The sequence below is a fragment of the Pelodiscus sinensis genome, chromosome 6, assembly GCF_052426305.1.
Source record: "Pelodiscus sinensis isolate ZL-2025 chromosome 6, ASM5242630v1, whole genome shotgun sequence".
Taxonomy (NCBI): domain Eukaryota; kingdom Metazoa; phylum Chordata; order Testudines; family Trionychidae; genus Pelodiscus; species Pelodiscus sinensis.
Genome location: NC_143057.1, coordinates 88,563,573 through 88,585,334, shown reverse-complemented (window position 1 = coordinate 88,585,334; position 21,762 = coordinate 88,563,573). Strand labels below are relative to the sequence as shown.

Here is a 21,762-nt window from a genome sequence, read left to right as displayed (position 1 = left end):
TGCTGCCTCTGACACAGAGGTAGCAGCACAGAGTGGCAGGGGTCTCCTCAGGAGTGGAGATGGAGCGCACTGGCTGCCAGCCTTGTCCACGGGGACTATAGAATAGTTGGCTAACCAATAAAAATTCATGAGGTTAATCGACTATTCAATTAACCGATATTTAACATTCCTACTCCACACCAGCACTCTCTCCAAAATGAAGCCCACCACTCTCTCTCTCCCTGCCTTGAAGAGCCACCATTCCCTCCTTTTTTCCAAGGACTCATGGGAGTTGTAGTCCCGAGAGCTAGATTGAGGCACAAAGGAGCCTCTCAATAAAAGTCAGAGTAGTAAAAGGGAGCCTACACACACACTATGTACATAATTTAACATAGTCTGGTAAAAAGGCTAAACATAGAGCTACAACTGTCACACCAAATCCTGGCCAGTGCTCGGAATTGAACTGGTGAGCTCCAGAGGTTAAAATTCAAGAAAAAAGGATGTTCCTTAATTACTTGAGTATAGCTCAGGTGTCACACAGTACAGGTATCACACATTCATAGCCTGTCTGGCTTGGACACAGAGGCTATGTCTGCACTGCACCTGGGAATGCAGGTTACAAACTCACAGGAGCATACTAAAAATAGCTGTGGCAACATTGCAGCAAGGCTGTGAGGCCTGTGTGTGCGTGTGTCAGAGGCCGAGTGCCAGCTTGTGCTGCAATGTCAAAGCACTGTCATTACCACAGGTGCTGACTTTCAAAAGTGTTGAGAGAATGTTCTGCCCCCCAGGCCCACCCCACTCTTCCCCAATGCCTCTACTATGCCTCTTCCCACCCCCAGTCCATCCTCCCCCCTTCTTCCTGCCTAATTCTACCCTCTCTTCTGAGTGCACTACATCTTCATTCCTCCCCAAACCTCTCAAATGCTGTGAAACAGCTTATCATGGCATGTAGGAGGTGCAAGGAGCGATGGGGTGGTACTGATCTGTGGGTGGGAGGCACTAGGGGCAGGGCGGGTGCTGATAGGGACTGCTGGTGAGTGATCAGCAGCCACCAATTTTTTCCCATGGGTGTTACAGCCCCAGAGAATCTACAGATTCGGCGCCTATTGTCTATACAGCTATTTTTAGCATGCTAGCCCAAACCCCACTAGCACAAATCAGTGCACCTATGCAGAGTAAACATACCCAAAAAGGACATATAACACACACACATCGTATTATTTCTCTGAACTGTCCAGAATAGGGCTGGACACTGCAGGGCACATGGTTTGGAAGAAATATGTGCATGTGTTGGAGTCAATCTGCAAGTAGTAACCAAAGCTAACCAAAGCCATAGGCTATGTCTACACTACCAGGTTATTCTGAAAGAATAACTCCCGAAGTAACTATTTTGAAATAATCTTATTCTTCTTCACAAGTGGGCATTATTGTTTTGAAATAGCAAGCACCTTATTTCAAATTAATGGGCCTGGCGGTGTAAACATGCCCTCAGGGAGGCCATGAATCTATAGCAGGCCACTGAGGTCAGAGCTACCAAATCAGAGCTGTCTAGCACACAGACAGGGTGCAACTGGTGGGCAGGCTGGGAACAGCAGCAGCAAAGCTTCACAAAGCACCCAGGATTAGACGGAAGGCAGTGACACGACCTTTCATTGCTTTGGATTGTACCCTAGAACATGACATCCATAAAACCTATAAAATATTTTGTATTGCATTCCAAAGCTTGAACACTTTTGTCCAAAAATTCTCCCCTGTAGGCCATTTTGCTCACTCTTGATCCAAGAGAATCAAGCATGATAACCAAAGGATTAATGTATTTTTACTAAGGTTTGTCCTTATGGACCTCTCTCTTCTTTGCAACATCTCTTGAGGATATAAAAGATATCCACATGACTACTAGCAAAAGGAAAAATGAATGCAGACCCAGCAACCCCAGATCTACAAACCTTCTGAAAGTGACATGTGGGAAGAAAATGCCTGCTTTCCTTGGCATTGCAAAAGTAAAGTTCCAACATGAACCAGCCACTTGCATACTCTTCCCTCCTTATACACTATTTCCCAAAGTTCAGAGACTGTAATATTTCCTAGCCTTTCTGTTGGGATCTGGGGGATGTGAATCTGGCCCTATATATTTACAAGTATTTTTTTTTATGGGAAGAGTTTGCCTGTGAACCCTAACCTCATGTTTGACACTTAACAGCCACTTTTCCATTGCTTGAAAAACCGGTAGCTATTTACTCTATATTCTGACTCTCTTTTCCGCTATTTTCTTTTGCTATGCAGAACCAGTCATGAGCCCCACTGTTTCCTGTCAGGAAATGAGTGCTCTAATATTTTTCTCAACTCAGAACCTTTCTCCTCCTCCAGGCAAAATTGCCGCAGGGGGATAGCCTGATATTTTCCCAATTAATCCCTTACCTCCAGGGTAGGGTCTCAGGAACCCCATATACTAACAGTACTAAGAACTGACAGTATAAATCTATCTGTCAAAGACTTACTATCACTCCCAACTGCCATGTAACCTTCTGATTTCAATATTCCATCCTGTCAACCTTTGAAGGAGCATTACACAATGCTATACAGATATACACATTCATAAGGATTGGAATATCCTTGCTTGTGTTACTACATTGAGACAATACCATCAAAAAAAGAGCTCTACTCCTTTTAATTGTATTCTGCTAATAATGAACTGCTTTTCCTTTGGTGATTATTATCAGGCTGTACTGCAAGGACTTCATTCAGTTGCTTGGGGATAACTGGAATGACCATCCTGAGTCTGCAAGTGCAAGTCACACCCAACACTTGCACAAATTGAAAGATGGTTAGCTTAATTAATAACTTCACAACTCATGACTATCAAAGAGCCAGCATGAGAAATGGGAAGTCTGTGACATCACTTCTGTCTCCTGCCCAGCCTCACTATAGGCTACTAGCTCTGCTACACCCATTCTCACAGCCACATCTTCCTTCCCACCTACCAGCAACTGCTCTATTTCATCACCTAAAAGCTCTGTCTTCTGCTAAAAGCTCTGTCTTCTGTCGTCTGTCATGTCCTACCATCTGAAAGTTGTCTCCATAGCTCAGTTTTACTAAGTCTCCCTAGTAAAATTTACATTTTCTCCCTGAGATCTCTGCTCTTCACAATTCCTAAAAGCAAAGATGTCATCTCCCATGCTTGTGTAACTCTCATACTTACACGGCAACATATTGTTATTTGTTATTATTTATTTTATAAGTCCAAAGAAATAGAGAGAAGCAATGGGAAAAAGTCAGTTCTGATTGAATCATTTGTGTCTATACATACTTGCAGAGATCAGATCATGGCAACTCAGAAAGCTCCAGAGACATTTAGAGGAGGAAGGTATCAGTGTTCCCTCTAAGCTGTGGCAGTACAGCTTCACAGGTAATTAATCAGCCACTCAGTCAGTCAGCTCCATGCACAGAGGCCTAAGCCTCTGACTTGGCAGGGCTGATTAATCATCTGTGAAGCTGTGCAGCTTAGAGGGAACACTGGAAGGTATGTATGTGGCAGTTACTAGTAGGGTTGCCAGATGGTTGAAACAAAAATACCGAACACCCTCCACCCCCCCAAAAAAACACTGGGAAAAAATTCTGTTGAAGGGGGGAAAAAAAGGAGGGGGGGAGACCAAAGTTGTTAAGCACAAAAAAAAATAAAATAAATAAAAAAAGGACTCCAAGGACTTTTTAAGCCAAAAAAAAAAAAATTAAAATAAAACAGCATTAAAACAGCATGTCCCCTTTAAGAGTGAGTGCAGGGATAGGAACAGGGGAGAGTTTGAACATTAAGACCCAGGGGAAGCATTGCTTCCCCTAGGTCTTTTGGCCAGCAGCCATTTTGTGCCTGCAGCCTTGGGGAACCAGGTAAGCATGGGGCTGAGTGTTTGTAGGGTTGCCAGGTGTCCAGCATTTTCACCTCCTGGCTGGGGAAACATTCAGAAAATACTGGACATCTCAGGTGTTTGGTATTCTCTGAATTTTTTTACCAGCCAGGAGGCAAAAATACTGGACGGTCCAGGAGCATACCGGACACGTGGCAACCGCTGACTAGCTCTTTTTAAAACTTTACCAACATTTTCCATTAAAGGCTTGTCGTCTTTCAGGTCCACACGTTCATCCTCTTAGATCAGAGTCAAAAGTCAGGGGGGAAAGGTTATACATATGGAGTTGGAAAGTAGGGTTGCCAGATGGTCCCTCAAAAAATACCGGGCATGTGTTTTTTGGTCAAGCAAAAAAAAAGGGGGGGAGCGCAGGATAATAAGTATTGCCTCTCTCAGCCACTCTCCCTGCCCCTGCTAGGCGATCGTGGCCCTGCCTCCCAGCCTGGAAGTCCCAGCTGGGAGGCAGGTCTGCAATTGGCACTGGGAGCCTGTGATTGCGCAGAAGCTTGGCGGGGGAGTTCCAGGCACTCCCTCTGCCCCAGCCAGGCTTCTGCTCAATCACAGGCTCCTAGCACCGATTGTGGGCCCCCCTTCCAGCCACTCCTCCCGCCCATGCCAGGCTTCTGTGCAGTGCGCAGCCGGAAAAATCAGAGAATACCGGACGTTTCACATGTCCAGTAGTCTCTGATTTTTTTCTGGACAAAGAGCGCAAATACCGGACTGTCCAGTAGAATACCGGACACCTGGCAACACTAGTCAGACCTAGAGAATCAATGGCTGATCAAATCTCTTAGCTATGAATTGTCTGTTATGAAGCCTGTGTCCTAATACCTGTACGACTTTGGTATAGATTCTGTTTTGCTAGGAAATTAAGGCAGTTAACTATTAGTTCAGTGGTTGGAATTTGCTGTTGGCTGCTAGGCTTTTAGGACTGTTGTTTTGCTGAGGATATTCTGAAATATTTGGATGGGACCCGAGAAGCTTCTTTTATCCTTAGGCTCTGGAGAAGCCAGGTGACACACACATACATTTTGAGACTATGCTTTATAGATGAAGAAATCCTCTCTGTGAGAATGTCTGTATGTGTGTAGCAAAATATAAAATTATATATGGTCTTTTGGATCCTTGCACAGAAGTATACATAAATGCAACAAGTGGGGAAGTTGGTAAAAAGAACACCAATACATTTACTGCCAAATAGTGTTGTTTGAAAGGTTATTCAGAAGTATGTCAAATACTGTTTGCAAATATTTGTGTATGTGTTTAAATATTTATTCACAAAAAAATGGTATAGTGTGTTCTCTTTGAAGTTGTCTGGCAGCTGTTACTAACTGCCTATGTTGAGGGCTTTGCATACTTATTTTAACTCCATGTTATATGTTTCAAAGTCCTTAAAACACCAAAACCCTGGCTTGTGCTTCAACACTGAAGTTATGACAGAGTGTGAGTAGCCTCAGGCTGACTCTGCACTTGCAAGCTTCCCCATGTGGGCCAAATTAAGGAGATAATTGGTTAAGGACTGGTTGAGTAAACAACTAACAAGGTGATTCAGCTTTTCAGCTGGGAACAGCTAAAAGAGACACAGGACAAGCCAGGAGAGGAGGAAGAAATCTGGAAGGAGATGTTGTACAAGTCCAGGATCTTAGTGTAATCTTTTATTTTTTCCTTTTGTGTCTAGGAAGTAAGTAAGGAGTCCATGGTGAGGGAGCTCTCCCTTGTAACAAAGGCAAACTGAGATGCAGGGAAGGGGGAGGGGCAAACATATAATAGTTATACATAATACTGACTCAGTAGTTATACCTGCCTATTGTCTTGTCCCACCATCCTCCCTTATTTACAGCATGTGTAGTGGTCATGTTAGGCAGTGCTTAGTGAGTGATTCAGATAGCTGCGTTTAGAAGGTTATTGGCTACTTACTGAAGCTTGGGGGAGAATGTTGATACTCTTCTCTTTGGCCCTTCTCCTGGTAGAAGAAGTCAGGATCCTGAAACTGACACTCCCCAGAGGTGGCAGGTTTCTAGAAATTTTGGCTGTTCTCAGAATGTGTCTGAGTTCCCTCCCTGCCTCCTAAAGAAGGCTTTGGGAAGAAGTTGAGGTGCAGGAGGTGCTCTGGGATGGGGGTTGAGTGTGGGGCAAAAGATCTGGGGTGCAGGCTCTGGAAGGGAGTTTTGAAGGGGGGGGCTGGGGTTTGAGATGAAGCCTGGGTGAAGGCTCTAGGATGGCTGGGGGTGGAAGTGCAGGAGGAGGTGAAGGGTGCAGTCTCTGGGAGGGAGTTTGGGTGTAGGAGGGGGTCGGGTACTTACCTGGGGTACACCTCTGTGGTAGGGACTCCTAAGCAGAGAGGCCAGGGGATCTCTGTGTATTGCTGCCTGCCGGCACTGTCCCTGCAGTTCCTATTGGCTGCAAGGGTGGTTGGGGCAAGAGCAATGCAGGGAGACACACACACACACACACACGCGCGCGCGCACCCCTTCCTGGGGGCTGAGGAGATGTGTTGACAACCATGTGCAGAATGAGAAGCCAGAAAGCTGCTCTAGCTTTGCTACACTGATGCTGGGAGCAGTGGGGACCTGTGGGCCCTTTTAAATTTCCCAGGGGTAGCAGGCTGGGCTAGGAGACAGACCTGGCCCCAAACTTTGCTGGAGCTGGGTTCCTGGGCCAGGACTATTCCTGGTGCCTGGGTACCATGGGCCTGTATAACGTGCTGCCCCTGCCAGGACCAAGGGAAAAAGAGCAACGTTACTAACCTATGATTCTTGTCATTAGTTTCATAAGTGTTTTCCTTAAACCCCCACTCTACTGGCATCAAATGGCTATGTGATGATGTCAGCCTTACCACTTCAAGTAAAAGTAAACTTCTAAAGACTCAAAAAGTAGAATGCAAATAAAAAACACCCAATCTATTATTTGTGCATAATTTCACAAAGCCAATCTCATGATTGACTCCATTTTTGAATATTTGGGGGAGGCAATCCTCCACATCTGCCAAATTGACAGGACAGGAAGACCAACAAGGGAATCACAAGCTCACAAACCCATTTTCCCTGTGAGATGGGGGCTGCCTGAGACAGAATGGGCAAAGATAAGGAGAGCAGCAGGCAGAACTGAGCCATGAGAGAACCACAGCCCCGAGACAGGGAAAGGAGAGCAGCAAGGAGAACCAGAGAGATCAAAGGAGCAGCCGGGAAGGCAGAGCTAGGCTGAGGGCAAAGCAGCAGCAGTAACACTTGGCCAGAGGAGCCAGGAAATAGAACAGTGGAAACCTGCCATGCTGACAGTAAGTCAGAGCTGAACTACAGCAGAGAGCTGTGGGGCCAGAGCCAGAAAAGTAGATGCCTACTATGCCAAGAGTAACTCCAGAGCTGACAATGGTGAGCCATTGAGAGCAGTGAGACCCCCATTGGATGGAGATGTTTCCCGGCAAGAGGATCTTAAAGGTTATATTTGAGGGGTGGGGAGTAAGGAGGAGGAACCAGATGGGAAGGCTGATACTGGAGAGGAGGGTCCTGCCAGCTGTCATCTGAGGGTGTGTTGTAGCTGCTCCCTGAGCAGATGTCTGACCCATGGGATCATTGCAGTGCAATATGAGGAACTGACTGTGACTTTAAGTTGTAGAGATTACTGCAGGCTCACTTACTCTTTTTGCTTTTTCTGTTTTCTCTTGGGTGTTGGACTTTTTTGGTGCTATTTAATGAATTGTATTTATTTTTAAACTTAACGTAGTGATCAGTGGGTCAGGGAAGTGGCTAGTGTGGAGAGAGTACCTCAGAGTGGTGACACCCTAGCTCCTACCCTAAGTGATCATGACAAGATTGAGGGTTAAGCCTCCTGGAATCCCAAATGAGGTTGGGCATAGGTTATGAGACTACTACAGGCACCTAAGAAATGGATGACAAGTTCTCAAAATCACACAGACATCGGAGTAAAGGGAGTTGGAGTTGACTCAGATTCTTTCCCTATCCAATTCCTCCAGGGAGCTATAGAAGCTAGGAAAGTTCTCCAAAATAGTGGGACCATTCCCCTATTTACACCTACACTGTAAACAGGCCATCTTAATGAAATTTCAAAGAGGAAAAACCACTGCATACTGGCAAATGGAAGAGAGAAATGTCTGAATTTTTAACCAGTTCAACACACACCCTACTATTCTTTTATATGGACCAGCTGGGATAGTTGTAGCTCCTCTTCTTTCCTTAACTGAATACATTCTCTGTATTTAATGCCTTTCACTAAATCAACTCTCTCTTGTTACAATTTGTAACAATATTCTCCCATAAACTGACTAGTTGCAAGGTGTCTTCCACTTTGTCTTCCCTTCCCACCAGAAAAGCAGTTCTGTTTTCAAGTTTAAGCTTTCAAATTTAAGCTATTTTTGTTTCTTTGTCTACTAGAAGGCTACGTCTACATTGGCATGATTTTGCGCAAATCCTTTTAATGCAAGAGTTTTTGCGTTAAAGTATTTGCGCAAGAGAGTGTCTACACTGGCATGTGCCTTTGTGCTAGAGATGTGATTTTGCGCAAAAGCATCCATGCCAGTGTAGATGCTCTCTTGTGCAAGAAAGCTCCAATGTCCATTTTAGCCATTGGGCTTTCTTGTGCAAGAAATTAACGTTGCCTGTCTATACTGGCCTCTTGCGCAAGAACAGTTGCACAAGAGGGCTTATCCCTGAGCGGGAGCATCTCAATATTTGTGCAAGAAGCACTGATTTTATACATTAGAAGGTCAGTGTTCTTGCGCAAATACTCGGGGCCAGTGTAGACAGGTGGCTAGATTTTGCACAAAAGCAGGCGCTTTTGCGCAAAATATTGCCAATGTAGACACCGCCGAAATGTTTGAACCTACTTCCCTTTCTTTTCATTGTTTTCCAACATAAAAGAATCCGTATTGCACACTTCTTACACTAAGGAGCCAGTCCTCTAATGGCATACATCCTCTACTGCAGGGGGTCTCAAATTTCATTGCACTGTGACCCTTTTCTAGCAACAAAAAGTTGCTACATGACCTCAAAATAGGGGACCAAAGCCTGTGCCCTTCCAGCTGTGTGTGTGGAGGAGGGGAGGGGGCAGGGTGGTGGAGAAGCCAAAGGGATTTAGTCCCAGGCAGAAGGTCTTAAACTGATCCTTATTATTCAGGCCTGAACCCATTGGGCTCCGCTTCAGCCCAAGGTGGTGGGGCTCAGGCAGCAGCCCTGGATGCCAGCAAGTCTAAGGCAGCCCTATTGGCCCCATTATAATGGAATCACAACTCATTTTGGTGTCAGTTTGAGAAACACTTCTCTACTGAACTGCCATTTCTCAACTGCATCCTGGGCTGACTCTTAGTGCTCCCTGAATGGTAACACGAGTTGACTCAGTCTACAAGGAAAGCAGCAGCATATCTGAGAGAGCCATATGACCTTTTTCTTGGCATATCCCAACTGCATTGCCATTATAATTTAAGTGCAGGTATTAACTTACACCGCAAGGCAGGAATCAGGTCGTCATAGTTTGTTCTTCCTTTGAACACTAAGACATAAGAAATGTGTTTGTCCTTATCAGCAATACCATCAATTACTGTAAGAGAGACCTCAGGGACTTGCATTTGTCTGGGTAGATAAAAAGCCTTTCAGGTTACCTTCACAAGGTATTTATTTGTAATTTTTAAAGTTCATAGAATGCATTCTGTCTGTGACTTGAATTTTTTTAAAGCATTTCAGTACAATCAAGTACTTTAACACTTTCTTTTGTTATTGAGCAGAACCCACTAAGATCTCTGTACTCTCTCCTTCACTTCGGCTGTGTCTACATTGGCAAGATTTTGTGCAAAAGTGACTGCTTTTGTGCAAAATCTTGCCGCCTGTCTACACTGGCTGCGAGTATTTGCTCAAGAGCACTGACGTTGTAACGTACAAAATCAGTGCTTCTTGCGCAAATACTCTGACACTCCCGCTCAGGGATATGCCCTCTTGCGCAACTGTTCTTGTGCAAGAGGCCTGTGTAGACAGGTAACATTAATTTCTTGCGCAAGAAAGCCCGATGGCTAAAATGGCCATCAGAGCTTTCTTGCGCAAGAGAGTGTCTACACTGGCACCGATGCTTTTGCGCAAAAGCAAATCTTTTGCGCAAAGGCACATTCCAGTATAGACGCTCTCTTGCACAAATACTTTTAATGGAAAAACTCTTCCGTTAAAAGTATTTGCGCAAAATCATGCCAGTGTAGACACAGCCTTTCTGTCTATCAAGGTCTCAGTCCTCCAGCAATGTATATAAGGATAGTCCAGGTACACTTCAGATCTATCCATAGATCAGCTCATCATGGTGCTTTCTGTTCATGATACATTAAGGTTAAGTAACCTGATGGGAGTGGGTGCTGCTGGCTGTGTAGCTGGCAAGAGCACTGTGCCCAGTATTTATTAAATAGTAAATCCTGTTCCCCAGTGTCAATTTCCTTATCTGGATCATTTTCACTTCCTCTGGCAAAACTAACCTTTTTACTCATTGGCTACGTCTAGACTGGCATGATTTTCCGCAAATGCTTTTAACGGAAAAGTTTTCCGTTTAAAACATTTGCAGAAAAGAGCATCTAGATTGGCACGGATGCTTTTTCGCAAAAGCACTTTTTGTGGAAAAGCATCCGTGCCAATCTAGATGCGGTTTTCCGCAAAAAAGCCCCGATTGCCATTTTCGCGACCGGGGATTTTTTTGCGCAAAACAAATCTGAGCTGTCTACACTGGCCCTTTTGCGCAAAAGCTTTGCGTAAAAGGAACTTTTGCCTGAACAGGAGCAAAGGCTAGCAAGAAGCACTGATTTCAGACAGTAGGAAGTCAGTGTTCTTGCGGAAATTCAAGTGGCCAGTGTAGACAGCTGGCAAGTTTTTCCGCAAAAGCAGCTGATTTTGCGGAAAAACTTTCAGTCTAGACGCAGCCATTGTTCCTGCTCTTCCACATATGTAGACATTTCTGTTTAGGAGCTATAACCTTTATTGGCCTTGCAAGGAACTGATTGCTATGGAGAATGCTGGGAGTATGTTCCTTTATTTTAGGGAAAGTACTGTATTGGATCAGTTTATGTAAAGGGAGCTCAGAAGTTTTAGTGAGAGGTGCCTTACGAATGTATACAATAAAATAATGAAAATAATATGCATTTTATCTCTTGTGTAGAATGTAATGAGTTATCAAGTACTCATAATACTTTTTGATTAAAAATGTGTGTGGAAAATAATAGTCTCCCAGCATACAATTAAATAACCTTCTTGAGAGATGTAGGTGGGGAAGAATGTGTGTGAAGGGGGTTTCTGTGCATGTTTGTAAAACCTTGACAACTCTTATGGGTCACTTTATTGAATCACCATCCTGGATTGGCTAAACCATCACCCAGATTATGATCAGTTATTATCCTTGGCTACGTCTACACTGGCATGAATTTCCAGAAATACTTAAAACGGAACAGTTTTCCGTTATAAGTATTTCCGGAAAAGCACGTCTACATTGGCAGGATGCTTTTCCGGAAAAGCATCCATGGCCAACGTAGACGCGCTTTTCCGGAAAAAAGCCCCGATCGTCATTTTCACGATCAGGGCTTTTTTGCGGAAAAGACTACTGTGCTGTCTACACTGGCCCTTTTCCGGAACAGTTTTCCGGAAAAAGGACTTTTGCCTGAGCGGGAACAGCATAGTTTTTCCGGAAAAGCAGCTGATTTCTTACAGTAGATCGTCAGTGCTTTTCCGGAAATTCAAGGGGCCAGTGTAGACAGCTCGCAGCTTATTCCGGAAAAGCAGCTGATTTTCTGGAATAAGTGGCCCAGTGTAGACACAGCCCTTCTGTTTAGGACAGCAAGAAGTTAATTATTTAGAAGAATTACATGAGGCAATGAGAATTTTTATTCCTCTGCTTTTGGAGATGAGCTAATAAAATAGTACAGTACACTCACAAAATAACTATGACTTCAACTCCTATAAACACTTTTGCCCATGCTTAACGTGCCCATGCTGGACTACTTATGACTGTAAAGTTAAGTATGTGTGTAACTGTTGGGAGGACCAGGGCCTAACCAGCAGTTGGCAAGGATAATGTTCCTGCAGTCTATCTACCTCTCATCACTACTGGTTCAGAGCAAAACAGAATTTTAAAAAGGTTGTGAATAGTTGAAGGAACACTTGCATTATTCCATCTGGTTTTGAGTTAACATCATCACTCTCCCTTGTGATTTGAACATGGACATTAAATGGGATTAGTTAAATGTCCCAAGTCCCCCACAATTTTTAGTATACATAAATGCACCATAATATTACAAACTAAAGTGGAAGCCAGACAGTTCTAAGCAAAATGTTTCAAGCAGAGTTCCTTCAAAAACATGCTTGTTTCCTCCACAATAAGATTAGTCTCCAAGACCTCACACGGACTGTAAACTACTATCCTGAGAGTATAGATTGTAAATCAATATAGATGTTTAAGGATTATTTCAGCAGATGTTGAGGGATGAAGTGGAGCTGGATGAACATAAAATCAGGCAATATCTTGAAAAGTTCTCTATCCGAGGAACGGACACTCTCAGATTCATTGTTTGACAAGAAAATAATGTTTTCCCCTGTTGGAAACATTATGAAAGTACCAGTTGTGATACAATAGTTTGCTGAGTTGTGTTTAGTACTTAAATCACAGTATGTATAAAAATGCAGTTGACCTCAAAATTACAGCTCTCTGCACACAAAATATGCATTCTGAAAACTGACAAATCTGCTAATTTGTATAGGACTTAACATTAATTTTAAAAAGGTCTTTAATGTAGCACAGATCTAGGAATAGAAGTAATTGTGTCCAGTCCCTATTACTGAGGCAGGTCCAAAATCATTCCTCACAGGTGTTCACCTACCCTATCTGTGTAAACTTCCAGTAATGGTGTTGGGATAAGAATCAAGTTCCAACTATCTTTTTCATTTTATAAAGGAAATACATGCTTTAAAAAGGCCCTGACTAGCAACTAGAAGGAAGGGCTCAAACATAATGAGGTCTCTAAGGCAGTGGTTGGCAATAACTGGCCCACAGGCTGGATGCAATTTGACTCTGAATTAGCCCCTTGCAGGCTGCTGCTGCTTTATTTACCAGAACCTTGGAAGATACAGCCACTTGAAGCTCGTGTTGACCACAAATCACCATTCCCAGCCAATGGGAGCTGCAGGAAGCAGTGTCCTAATCTGCAGAGCTCTATCACTACAGCCTGACTGAAAAGGCCAATTACAGCCAGCAGAACAAGCCCATGTCTGAAGGGCTAATGGAAGCAGCTGTGGGCATCATTAGCCAGAGGGCTAGGTAAGGCAGCCAGAGGAGGGAGGAGCCAGAGAGTGGCTGTGTGTGCTCCCCAAGCAGGAGAGAGAGCTGTGTTAGCTGCTGGAAAACCAAAGCTCTAAATAGAAGGTGATGGAAAATATACAGACCGTAAAAAGCATCAGTGATTGCACAAGAAAGGGTGTTCTGGTGATTTGTGGATGAAGAAGGTGTCCCAGGGCAAGGGGCCTGGGCAAGGACTTTGCCAGAGTTATGATTTGTTCTTGATAGCTTTTGTTGGCTATTCCTTATAACCCCTATTATCCTCTAGGTGCTCCCAAATGATTAATAATTAGTTCCAGTATCTTTCCAGATGTTGAAGTTAGATTGATGCCCCAGGTCCTCCCTTTGTTCCTGAATTTAAAGAGATGTGCTATGTTTTCCTTTCTCTCTCCTCCTGTGGGACTTTGCTATTTCTCCAAGTGTTCTAAAAAATAATACATAATGGCTATGGGATTGCTTCAGGTAGTTCCTTAAGTACCCTAGGATTAATTCATCTGCCCCTGCCAACTTGAAAACCTATAACTGAATTGTTCTTGACCTTTTCACGTTATTGTAGCCCTTTCAGAAATCTAATTTTTTATGTACACCAAAGATTCACCTTCCTTAAACTACTTGCTTGCAAAATCAGACACACAATACAAAAGTGTGTCAGCACCCTATTACTAAAGAATTGCTTACTTTCTATTTTTTACCATACTAGAGGATTTACCTGGAGTTACTTGAGTCCTTGTGGTATCTCAGGGTAGGGTATGGTGGGTACAGAAGTCAGAGCAGGAGGATGGATTTGGGGAGGAAGGGCAGGAGGGGACTCAAGGCAAGGTATTGGGTTGGCAGGGTTGCTACCAAGCTGGCTGGGCAGCTTCTTCCCAGGGCTGACTGGGTTGGTGGGCACTGCCAGCTACAGTCAGAGCCCTGCCCCAGCTAGTGTGGCCTGGTGTGGCTGCCCCTCTGTTGTTCAGCACATTCAGTGGTCCTGGCACAACCAAACCCTGACCTTGCTTTAAGTCAGTGTTTCTCAAAGTGGTCCGTGAACCCACTCAGAAAGCTGCTACCAGGCCGCTCGTGGGAGCCATGAGGCTCCATGGCTGTGGAGCTGGTAAGTAAACAAACTGGAGTGGCCCAGTAGCAGCTTTTATGGAGTGGGTCCATGGACCACATTGAGGAACACTGCTTAAGTTATGGTAAGAGGAAGCTGCATGTCAAATTTAGTGGTCTTTGCTCTTAGTATTTAGGAAGAGTTCTTGAACAGACGTACACAAACTCTCTCAAATGTATAGCAGATAAATGTAAAATAAAGCAATTGGAGTATAAATATTGTACTTTTTGGTGTGATACAAGAGCGTGTTCACAGGTGAGCCTTTATCTGAAACCTGATTCCCACCACCTGGTACTGAAGCACATAGTTTAACTTCACAGGGCCCCTGTTACCTGGGATCCTAGGCAACTGCTCTTCTTACCACCCTGTAATGCGGGCTCTATACTTGTGCCCCATCCAAATCTGTCCTATGGACTCCCCCTTCTCTTGGGTTGAAAACCTCAGGTTGAGAAACGCTCAACTACATGAACTGAGTACTCTCATCAGATCTACACACCCACAGGGGTACCCACATCCCTGGCTGAGAACCACTGATCGAACACCTCTAAATATTCTTTAACCCGCTTTCGTGCCCCCCCTTCCCTATTCTGGCTTGTTCCAGCTCACTTGTTAATATTTTGCTGAGTATCTGGTCAGTATGTTCCTTTTTGGTCCTGAATTTTCTTAACTGACTAATGTAGACACATTGACAATATCTGAAGTGGCTAAAGAGGGATAGATGCTGCCCCCAAAGAAGCAAGAAGCCTGAGGGGTTGTCAGGTGCTGCCTGCCTGGGCCACTCATTTGTATATAGCCTATCCTCTCCTCCATCTCCATTTATAGAGGGTTAGATGGATCCGACTTGAGTAGTGGTCCAACCCTGCATGCCAGGGCTCAATGTCCAGAACTGAAAGCCAAGCCCAGACATCCCTATGGGACAGGAGCTGCTTCACCAAAGCAGAAGGGTTTTGGGGCCAAAGTAGGATAGTCCTGCAAAACCTGAGACTGTTGGGAGATCTGCTTCAAACTTCCCACATTGAATTACCTGAGACCTTGTGCACAGACCACTTATGAAGATTTTTCAAATTAATAGCTATTAGTCCCTGTTTTTCATAAGTGAACATTTTCAGTTGGACTGGAAGAGGAACACTCATTCAGATCCTGCAAGCATAAACATATTGCACAAAAACAAGTTAAAAGAACATTACTAAGGGTGCAAAAACCAAGCATTCTAAAAGTGGGAAAAGCCAAAATTAAGGTTGCCTATGCAGTCCTAATTCACCTGCCTTGTGCTTATGCATTTTGATAGTTAATTATATATCTTTTCCCCCAGGACCCCTGACTCATTCAATGCACAGAATGGACAGTGTTCATTTGATGAGCAGTTATTCAATGTTTTGTTTTCTCTTCATACTCAATGTTGTGCCCCATGCTTTATTTACTGCACAGTAGTCAAACTTTACTCAGAATAACTGATTTCCTCATGGGGTTTTTTCTGGCTCTTATCACTATGGTATTAGAGCACTTCACAAACATTAGTTTATATTATAACACTCCTGTGGATTATTATGCCCATTTTATAGGTGAGGAACTGAGGTGAAGGGAGACTGCGTTCAAAAGTATCCGCTAATGTTGGGTGCCCAATCTGAGACCCATGTGACCTGATTTTTGCAGAGTACTTGGCATTGTATAGCACTTAATCTGGTCAATGCATATCTCTTGCTGACTTCAGCTGCAGCTGTGAGTGCTGAGCATTTTCCCCATGGTCTGAATTGAGGCATCCAGAAAATGAGACACAATTAGTGATAGTTTCTCAGGGTTCCAAGTGGTGGTAGTTGGAGATGGCCCTTTTTTTGGTCTGAACCTGCTTACAGGCCTGATTCACAGGACAATATGAAGTTTCCCTCAGGATTTTGTTTGTGGTTTTTATTTTTGTCCACTCAGGAACTTCTGGTTTTGGACCAGTGTGATGGGAAAACAATTTCATATTTCATGATAGCCAAAGATGTGAACAAGTAGAATGGTAGAAACAGACTGAGCCATCTTTGGAATATTTAAACATTTGTCTTTGCATGTCCTCAAATGCTACAGCATTTTTTACCTGTTTTAGAACTCCTGGTTGGGGGAATAGAATTGGGAGATGCATGGTGTTTCTCATAGGAACTTGGAGCTCTAGTTAATTTCTTTGTCCTTGAATTGTTACCACAAGCAAAATGTGGTATTATGAATTAATAATACACACACTTTTTTATCTCCTTAACAAGAAGGATAATATGTGGCCTGATTTCGGGTCCTGGTCTGTCAAATCTTATACTATTTGTGTGGAAGAAAGGAGTGGAATATAGCTTTACTCCTCCCAGAACATCCATTGCTAGTGGGGGCCATTACAAATAATTTTATTTCTAAAGTCCCATAAAAAGCAAATATAACTATTCTAAGCAAAATACGTATTGATTCTGATAACACAAACAAATATGGGATATGAAAAAGCCACAGTTTGAGAGTATTCATGCAAAATTGAGACCAGCACATATCTGAACATTACTAATGCCAAATTACAGACTCATATCATTGATTCTAAAGTTTTCATATCTGAATGCCTACCTTGCACTCTTAATTGCGAAGGAGGGAGTGGGAAATGTGAAACTAAGAACACTGCTGTTTCCTTCCTTGTGATGAAATCCACTTGACAACTCCATGCTGCTGATATGAATGATTCATACTATTTTTGAATTTATTTGCCTCTGGGAAAGATTTTCCTTGCTGTTTAATGTCAGCTTCCTCCCTTCTTCATAAGAAGTTCTCTTTGCCTGTGTCCAGTTACTGCTGTACATCAAAATATTAGGTAAAAGCATTCTAATGCACCATATCTACTCTCACTTATGACCACTTTTTGAAAATGTCATTCAGCACTTTGTGGATGCCAAGTTACTCAATAAAATCATGCCACAGCTTTAGAATTCCCCACTGAAATATGTGCAGTAAGATGCACAATAGCTGTTGTCATGCTGCTACCCTGTATGAGGAAGAGCTTGTCTGTTAAAGGAACAGCTGTGAACATAATTTTATTTTGCTTTCTTATTTTTGTTTGTCATCTTTTTTGGTGAGGCAGTGCCCTATATACCCCAATGGTATAACTCAGGTTTATTCAGACTTTTACACAGACACAGATAATTTAGCATGCTTCCTGGACACCTCTCCTCCCATTCATGATTGCATATTGATCCCATGGTAACTAGATTGCTTATATTTGGAAAAAAGAAGATTAAGGGGGGACATGATAGCGGTTTTCAAATATCTAAAAGGGTGTCACAAGGAGGAAGGAGAAAATTTGTTCCTCTTGGTTACTGAGGACAGGACAAGGAGTAATGAGCTTAAAGTGCAGCAGGGGAGGTTTAGATTGGACATTAGGAAAAAATTCCTAACTGTCAGGGTGGTCAAATATTGGAATAAATTGCCAAGGGAGGTGGTGGAATCTCCCTCTCTGGAGATATTTAAGAACTGGTTAGACAGACATCTGTCAGGGATGGTGTAGACGGAGCTTGGTCCTGCCTTGAGGGCGGGGGGCTGGACTCGATGACCTCTCGAGGTCCCTTCCAGTCCTATGATTCGGGGGGGGGGGGGGGGGAAGGGGGGAATTGAAGAATTCTTTGTCTAATTATTGGCTGGGAAGCACACCACAGGCCGCAATTTGAGAGTCTTTGAAATAATTGCCTTACTATAGTAGCGTTGCCAAGGATCAGTGACTCTTGATCTCTATTTATGCACTGAAATTTAGGTACAGGAATGTGCTGGACCTAGGAAGAATTTCTTGTCTAGAAGCATGGAACATATGTTATCTATCTTAGCAATGCAGTTGGAGGAGTGGACTAAAAGTAGTAAGATCTGGAAAGCTCTAGGCAGTCACTGTGTCTTTGTAGTGCTACTGAGCAACACTGCACAAAGATCTTGTTGGCAGGAAAACTGGAGAAAATGCTGCACTTTTGTATTTAACTGTTAGAATGTGGAGGTATGGGATTTGTAAATGTAGCTGGACCTAAGGGTTATGGATAGTGTGCCAATTTGCAACAGGATCAAGTTTTTTTTTATTTGGTTCTGGAAGCTGTTTAAATTTTACATGATGAACACCAAATAAATCTCAGATTGGAATTAAAAACTGGGAAAAAGCAGGCACTGGATTAGGCTGCAATGCATCAGGGTCTGGATTTTTCACCCCAGCCATGCAAGTTTAAGCATACTTGTTTTGTATTTAGATTATACATGTTTCCGGTTTTAGGCCAAAAATTGCGAAGATCCAGCTGTTTCTGTTTTCTACCCAGACTAGGTGATTAAACAAAAAATGAATAGGCACCAGGTGTTTGTAATATGTATTCTCTGAGATACAACTGAGTCTGGATTTTTGTTTCTGTTATGGTAGGAGGTGGCTGGTCATCTTCAATGTTTTGGTGGCACAGTTTGTGATCTTGAAGCCAAGAATCTGCAGACGCCAGAGTTCTTCCCATTTTCGGAGCACAGAGTGTTCTGTGGAGAATTATTGAGGTGGGCAATGGAGGTGGGAGTTGGAGGCGCTAGGACAAGGCACAGCTAGTACTCTGTGGAAGATCAGTCATTGAAGTGGGCGGCAGCCGAGGTTTCCCTCTGTTTCTCCCGTTCCATTCCCTAATATAGAAGCGCTTCCGGCGGCATGGAACACTTTGACATCATCCCCCGCACACCGGTGACGTCAGCGCCGGGAGCTGGGTGTGACGTCGGTGCGTAGGGGAACGCGGTGACGTATCCTATTTAAAGGTCCCCAAGCGGAGGATGGAGAGAGAGCAAGCAGGTGCCGCTGTGCGGAGCTCCGGGGCTGCAGCGCACAGGCAGGGAGCGCGCGGCACAGCCTGCTGGGGACTGTAAGGTGCCCGGCCGCGGGGAGGAGGCGGGGCAAGTGTCTCGCCTGGCCGCTAACTCGCCGCGGTCCCCCGGACAGAAAAGCACCTGGTCCGGCCCCTGGCGCTCGAGGGGAGGGAGAGAGAGAGAGAGAGAGAGAGAGAGAGAGAGAGAGAGGAGGGGGTCGGGGCAAGCAGTGCCTGTTCCCCGGCGCCGGCGAGCTGCTGTTCCCGGGAGCGAGGGAGGCGGAGAAGGAGCGGAGCTGGAGCGGAGGCGGGCGTGAGGAGGGGGGAAGCGTGCGGGGAGCCGGGGGCGCTGGTGCAGCCCGACATTGAGCTTCCAGCCGCCGTGTGCGGGGCTAGGGAGCGGGGGGGCTGTGCGGCTTCGTCCCTCGGTCCGCACCGTGCCCCTGCGGCATAGGGGCGCGGGGGGGCGCTGCCGCTCCCCTCCCCCGCTGCCGCTCTCGGTGATTGATCCGCTTCTCCGAGCCCGGAGGAGGATGCTCGCCCGCTCGCTGCAGGATGAGGCGTGACTGAAAGGACCCGTCCCCGCTCGCTGGTAGAGGGAGCGGCGCCCCGCGTCTCGGCGACCGGGGAGGGGGCCTCTCTCTGCGGGGGATGTGCCACCGGTGCTCCCGCATAGCCGCCGCTGCTGCTCTCTGGGAGCCTCATGCCCGCGCCGGTGAAACGGCTCTCTCCGCCTCCGCCTGCTGCTCGGCAGAATGAATCGATACCCCCCATCCTGCTGCTGCTGCTGCTGCCGCCGGCGGGGGTGTTAGAGGCAGAGGCGGCGGGCAGCGCTGCGCACAACGCCGGCCCCATCCCGTGCTGCACCTGACAGACCCCGAGCTCACGCTGCCCTGGGGCTCGCTCGCCAGGGGACAAAGGCTGCTGCAGGTTGCCTCGCCCCCGGGAGAGGCGAGCGTCTCCCCTTCTCCCCGCGTGAGGGGAGGCTGGCGATTTGCTGTCTGCTGCTACCTTCTGGGCCATCCCCTCGGGCAGCGGGCTGGAGATACAAGAGAAGACCGTGCTCCGAGAGGACGTGGGAGAACCGCCCCTGGGGCTTATTGCTTAGGACGCCCCGGGCTCCTTCTCCTTCCAAAGGGGAAAGTGATTTATTTGGCTACAACCCCACATGCCTATCGACTCCCGTTGTGGGAAGTGCTGACCTGCTAGGGCAGCGCTTGAACCCTGCTAATAGGAGCGCGCGGCCGCTTGGATTTCTCTGAAACGTCTGGGATATACAAGCCGAGAAACGTGGTACCCCAGACTCGTGTCAGCATCGCTAAGGGAAAGTCGGGCCAGAGGAGTAGAGGACCAACAGTGTAGAGAGGGGAGGAAAATCCTCTGGGAATCGTTGATAGAAGAACTTCAGTGCAAGTCTCCCTTGGGCATCATGGGGTAAGGATTTTATACTAAGAAATGGACTTGTCAAGAGGGAACTCATGAGGTTTGAGATGTAGAACACATGAGGTTTGAGCTTTTCATACTTATAGTCTAAGCTTTTCTGGAGGTTTGGCATATAGAAATAATCATTTTAATTTCAGTAGGGTGAAAGCGGGTTACCATGAAAGCAATAATGTTTGGTTTCTCTGCACTTTGGACTTGGATAGAGCACCAGGCTTTATACTAAAGGACAGTTATTTTTATAATTTGTTTCTGCTTGCAGGTTGAGTGCGGAACTATGAAATATTTTAGTAACAAGTCTTGAAATGGTAGCTAGAAAAACAACAGATGGGTGTTTCTGCCCTTTCCAGACAGAGATGCCATCTATTTCATGTTTACATTTTTAATTTATACTCTGAAAATTGCATCTCCTTACAGAACTGATGTGTCCTTGTGTGACTCTAGTTATACCTACTTACATTGTGGCAAGCCATTTTTCTCCTCTGGACTCTGCAGGACCATATCAGTTAGGAACGTGACTTGTGTTCTAGTATTTTGGTATCTTCAATTATTTAATAAATCTATGAAGACAGTAGAGTTGTTCAAGTTTCATTGATCGTAACTTGCAGAACTCCCCCTCTGGTACTGACACAGGAGAAGCAAAGAACCCAGCTTGACTTTCCAATCCCAGACTGAAAGAAACATGAAAATATTCAGTAACATTTTTAGTAGCTTTCAGAGTCTAAGCACAGTTTATGGCTTTTTACATTGACTTAACAGTTAATATATCTGGGAAGGAAAGATTCTTGTCTAGCTCCCCTTCCAGGTTCCCTACAGAACACAAGTTAGCTGTAATGTGTAGATTTCATACCCAGCTTTCATAGAATGTTCCCCAAATGGGAAGATTACTGTGTGCTAGTTATTTTTGTGTAGAAAGATGGGGTAACTTTTAAGTCAGGAGCTGAAGTGAGTTTGACATTCCAGAAATCTTCCCATGGTCAACTGGAATTTTTATAAAATGTCTTGAAGTCATCCCAAGCAGCACTCTTGGTTGGGTGGCCACTACCAGCTATAATAGAAAAAAATATGATCTCTTGTTTTTAAATATCTTTCTACTTTTACTTTTCATGGAACATAAGTTGAGAGTACAAAAATGGTTTCTTAGAGAATAGGTCCCTCAACTGAGTAATTTCAGCAGAAAACGACTGGCACGTGTACATCTGAAGAATGACTCTTTTCAGAG

At 44.8% G+C, this 21,762-nt stretch overlaps 1 protein-coding gene across 2 annotated transcripts in view; it reads left to right on the top strand.

The window, feature by feature from the left end:
- Nucleotides 1-18,578: 18,578 nt before the first annotated feature.
- Nucleotides 18,579-21,762, top strand: part of HOMER1 (homer scaffold protein 1) — a 168,949-nt gene continuing 165,765 nt past the window's right edge. For both annotated transcript variants that reach the window (XR_012904870.2, XM_006119144.5), the window contains exon 1: nucleotides 18,579-20,534. Coding sequence is in view for 1 of the 2 variants with exons in the window: in XM_006119144.5 (XP_006119206.1) it covers nucleotides 20,530-20,534 (5 nt within the window). In the remaining variant the exon portion in view is untranslated. The remainder of the gene's footprint in view (nucleotides 20,535-21,762) is intronic.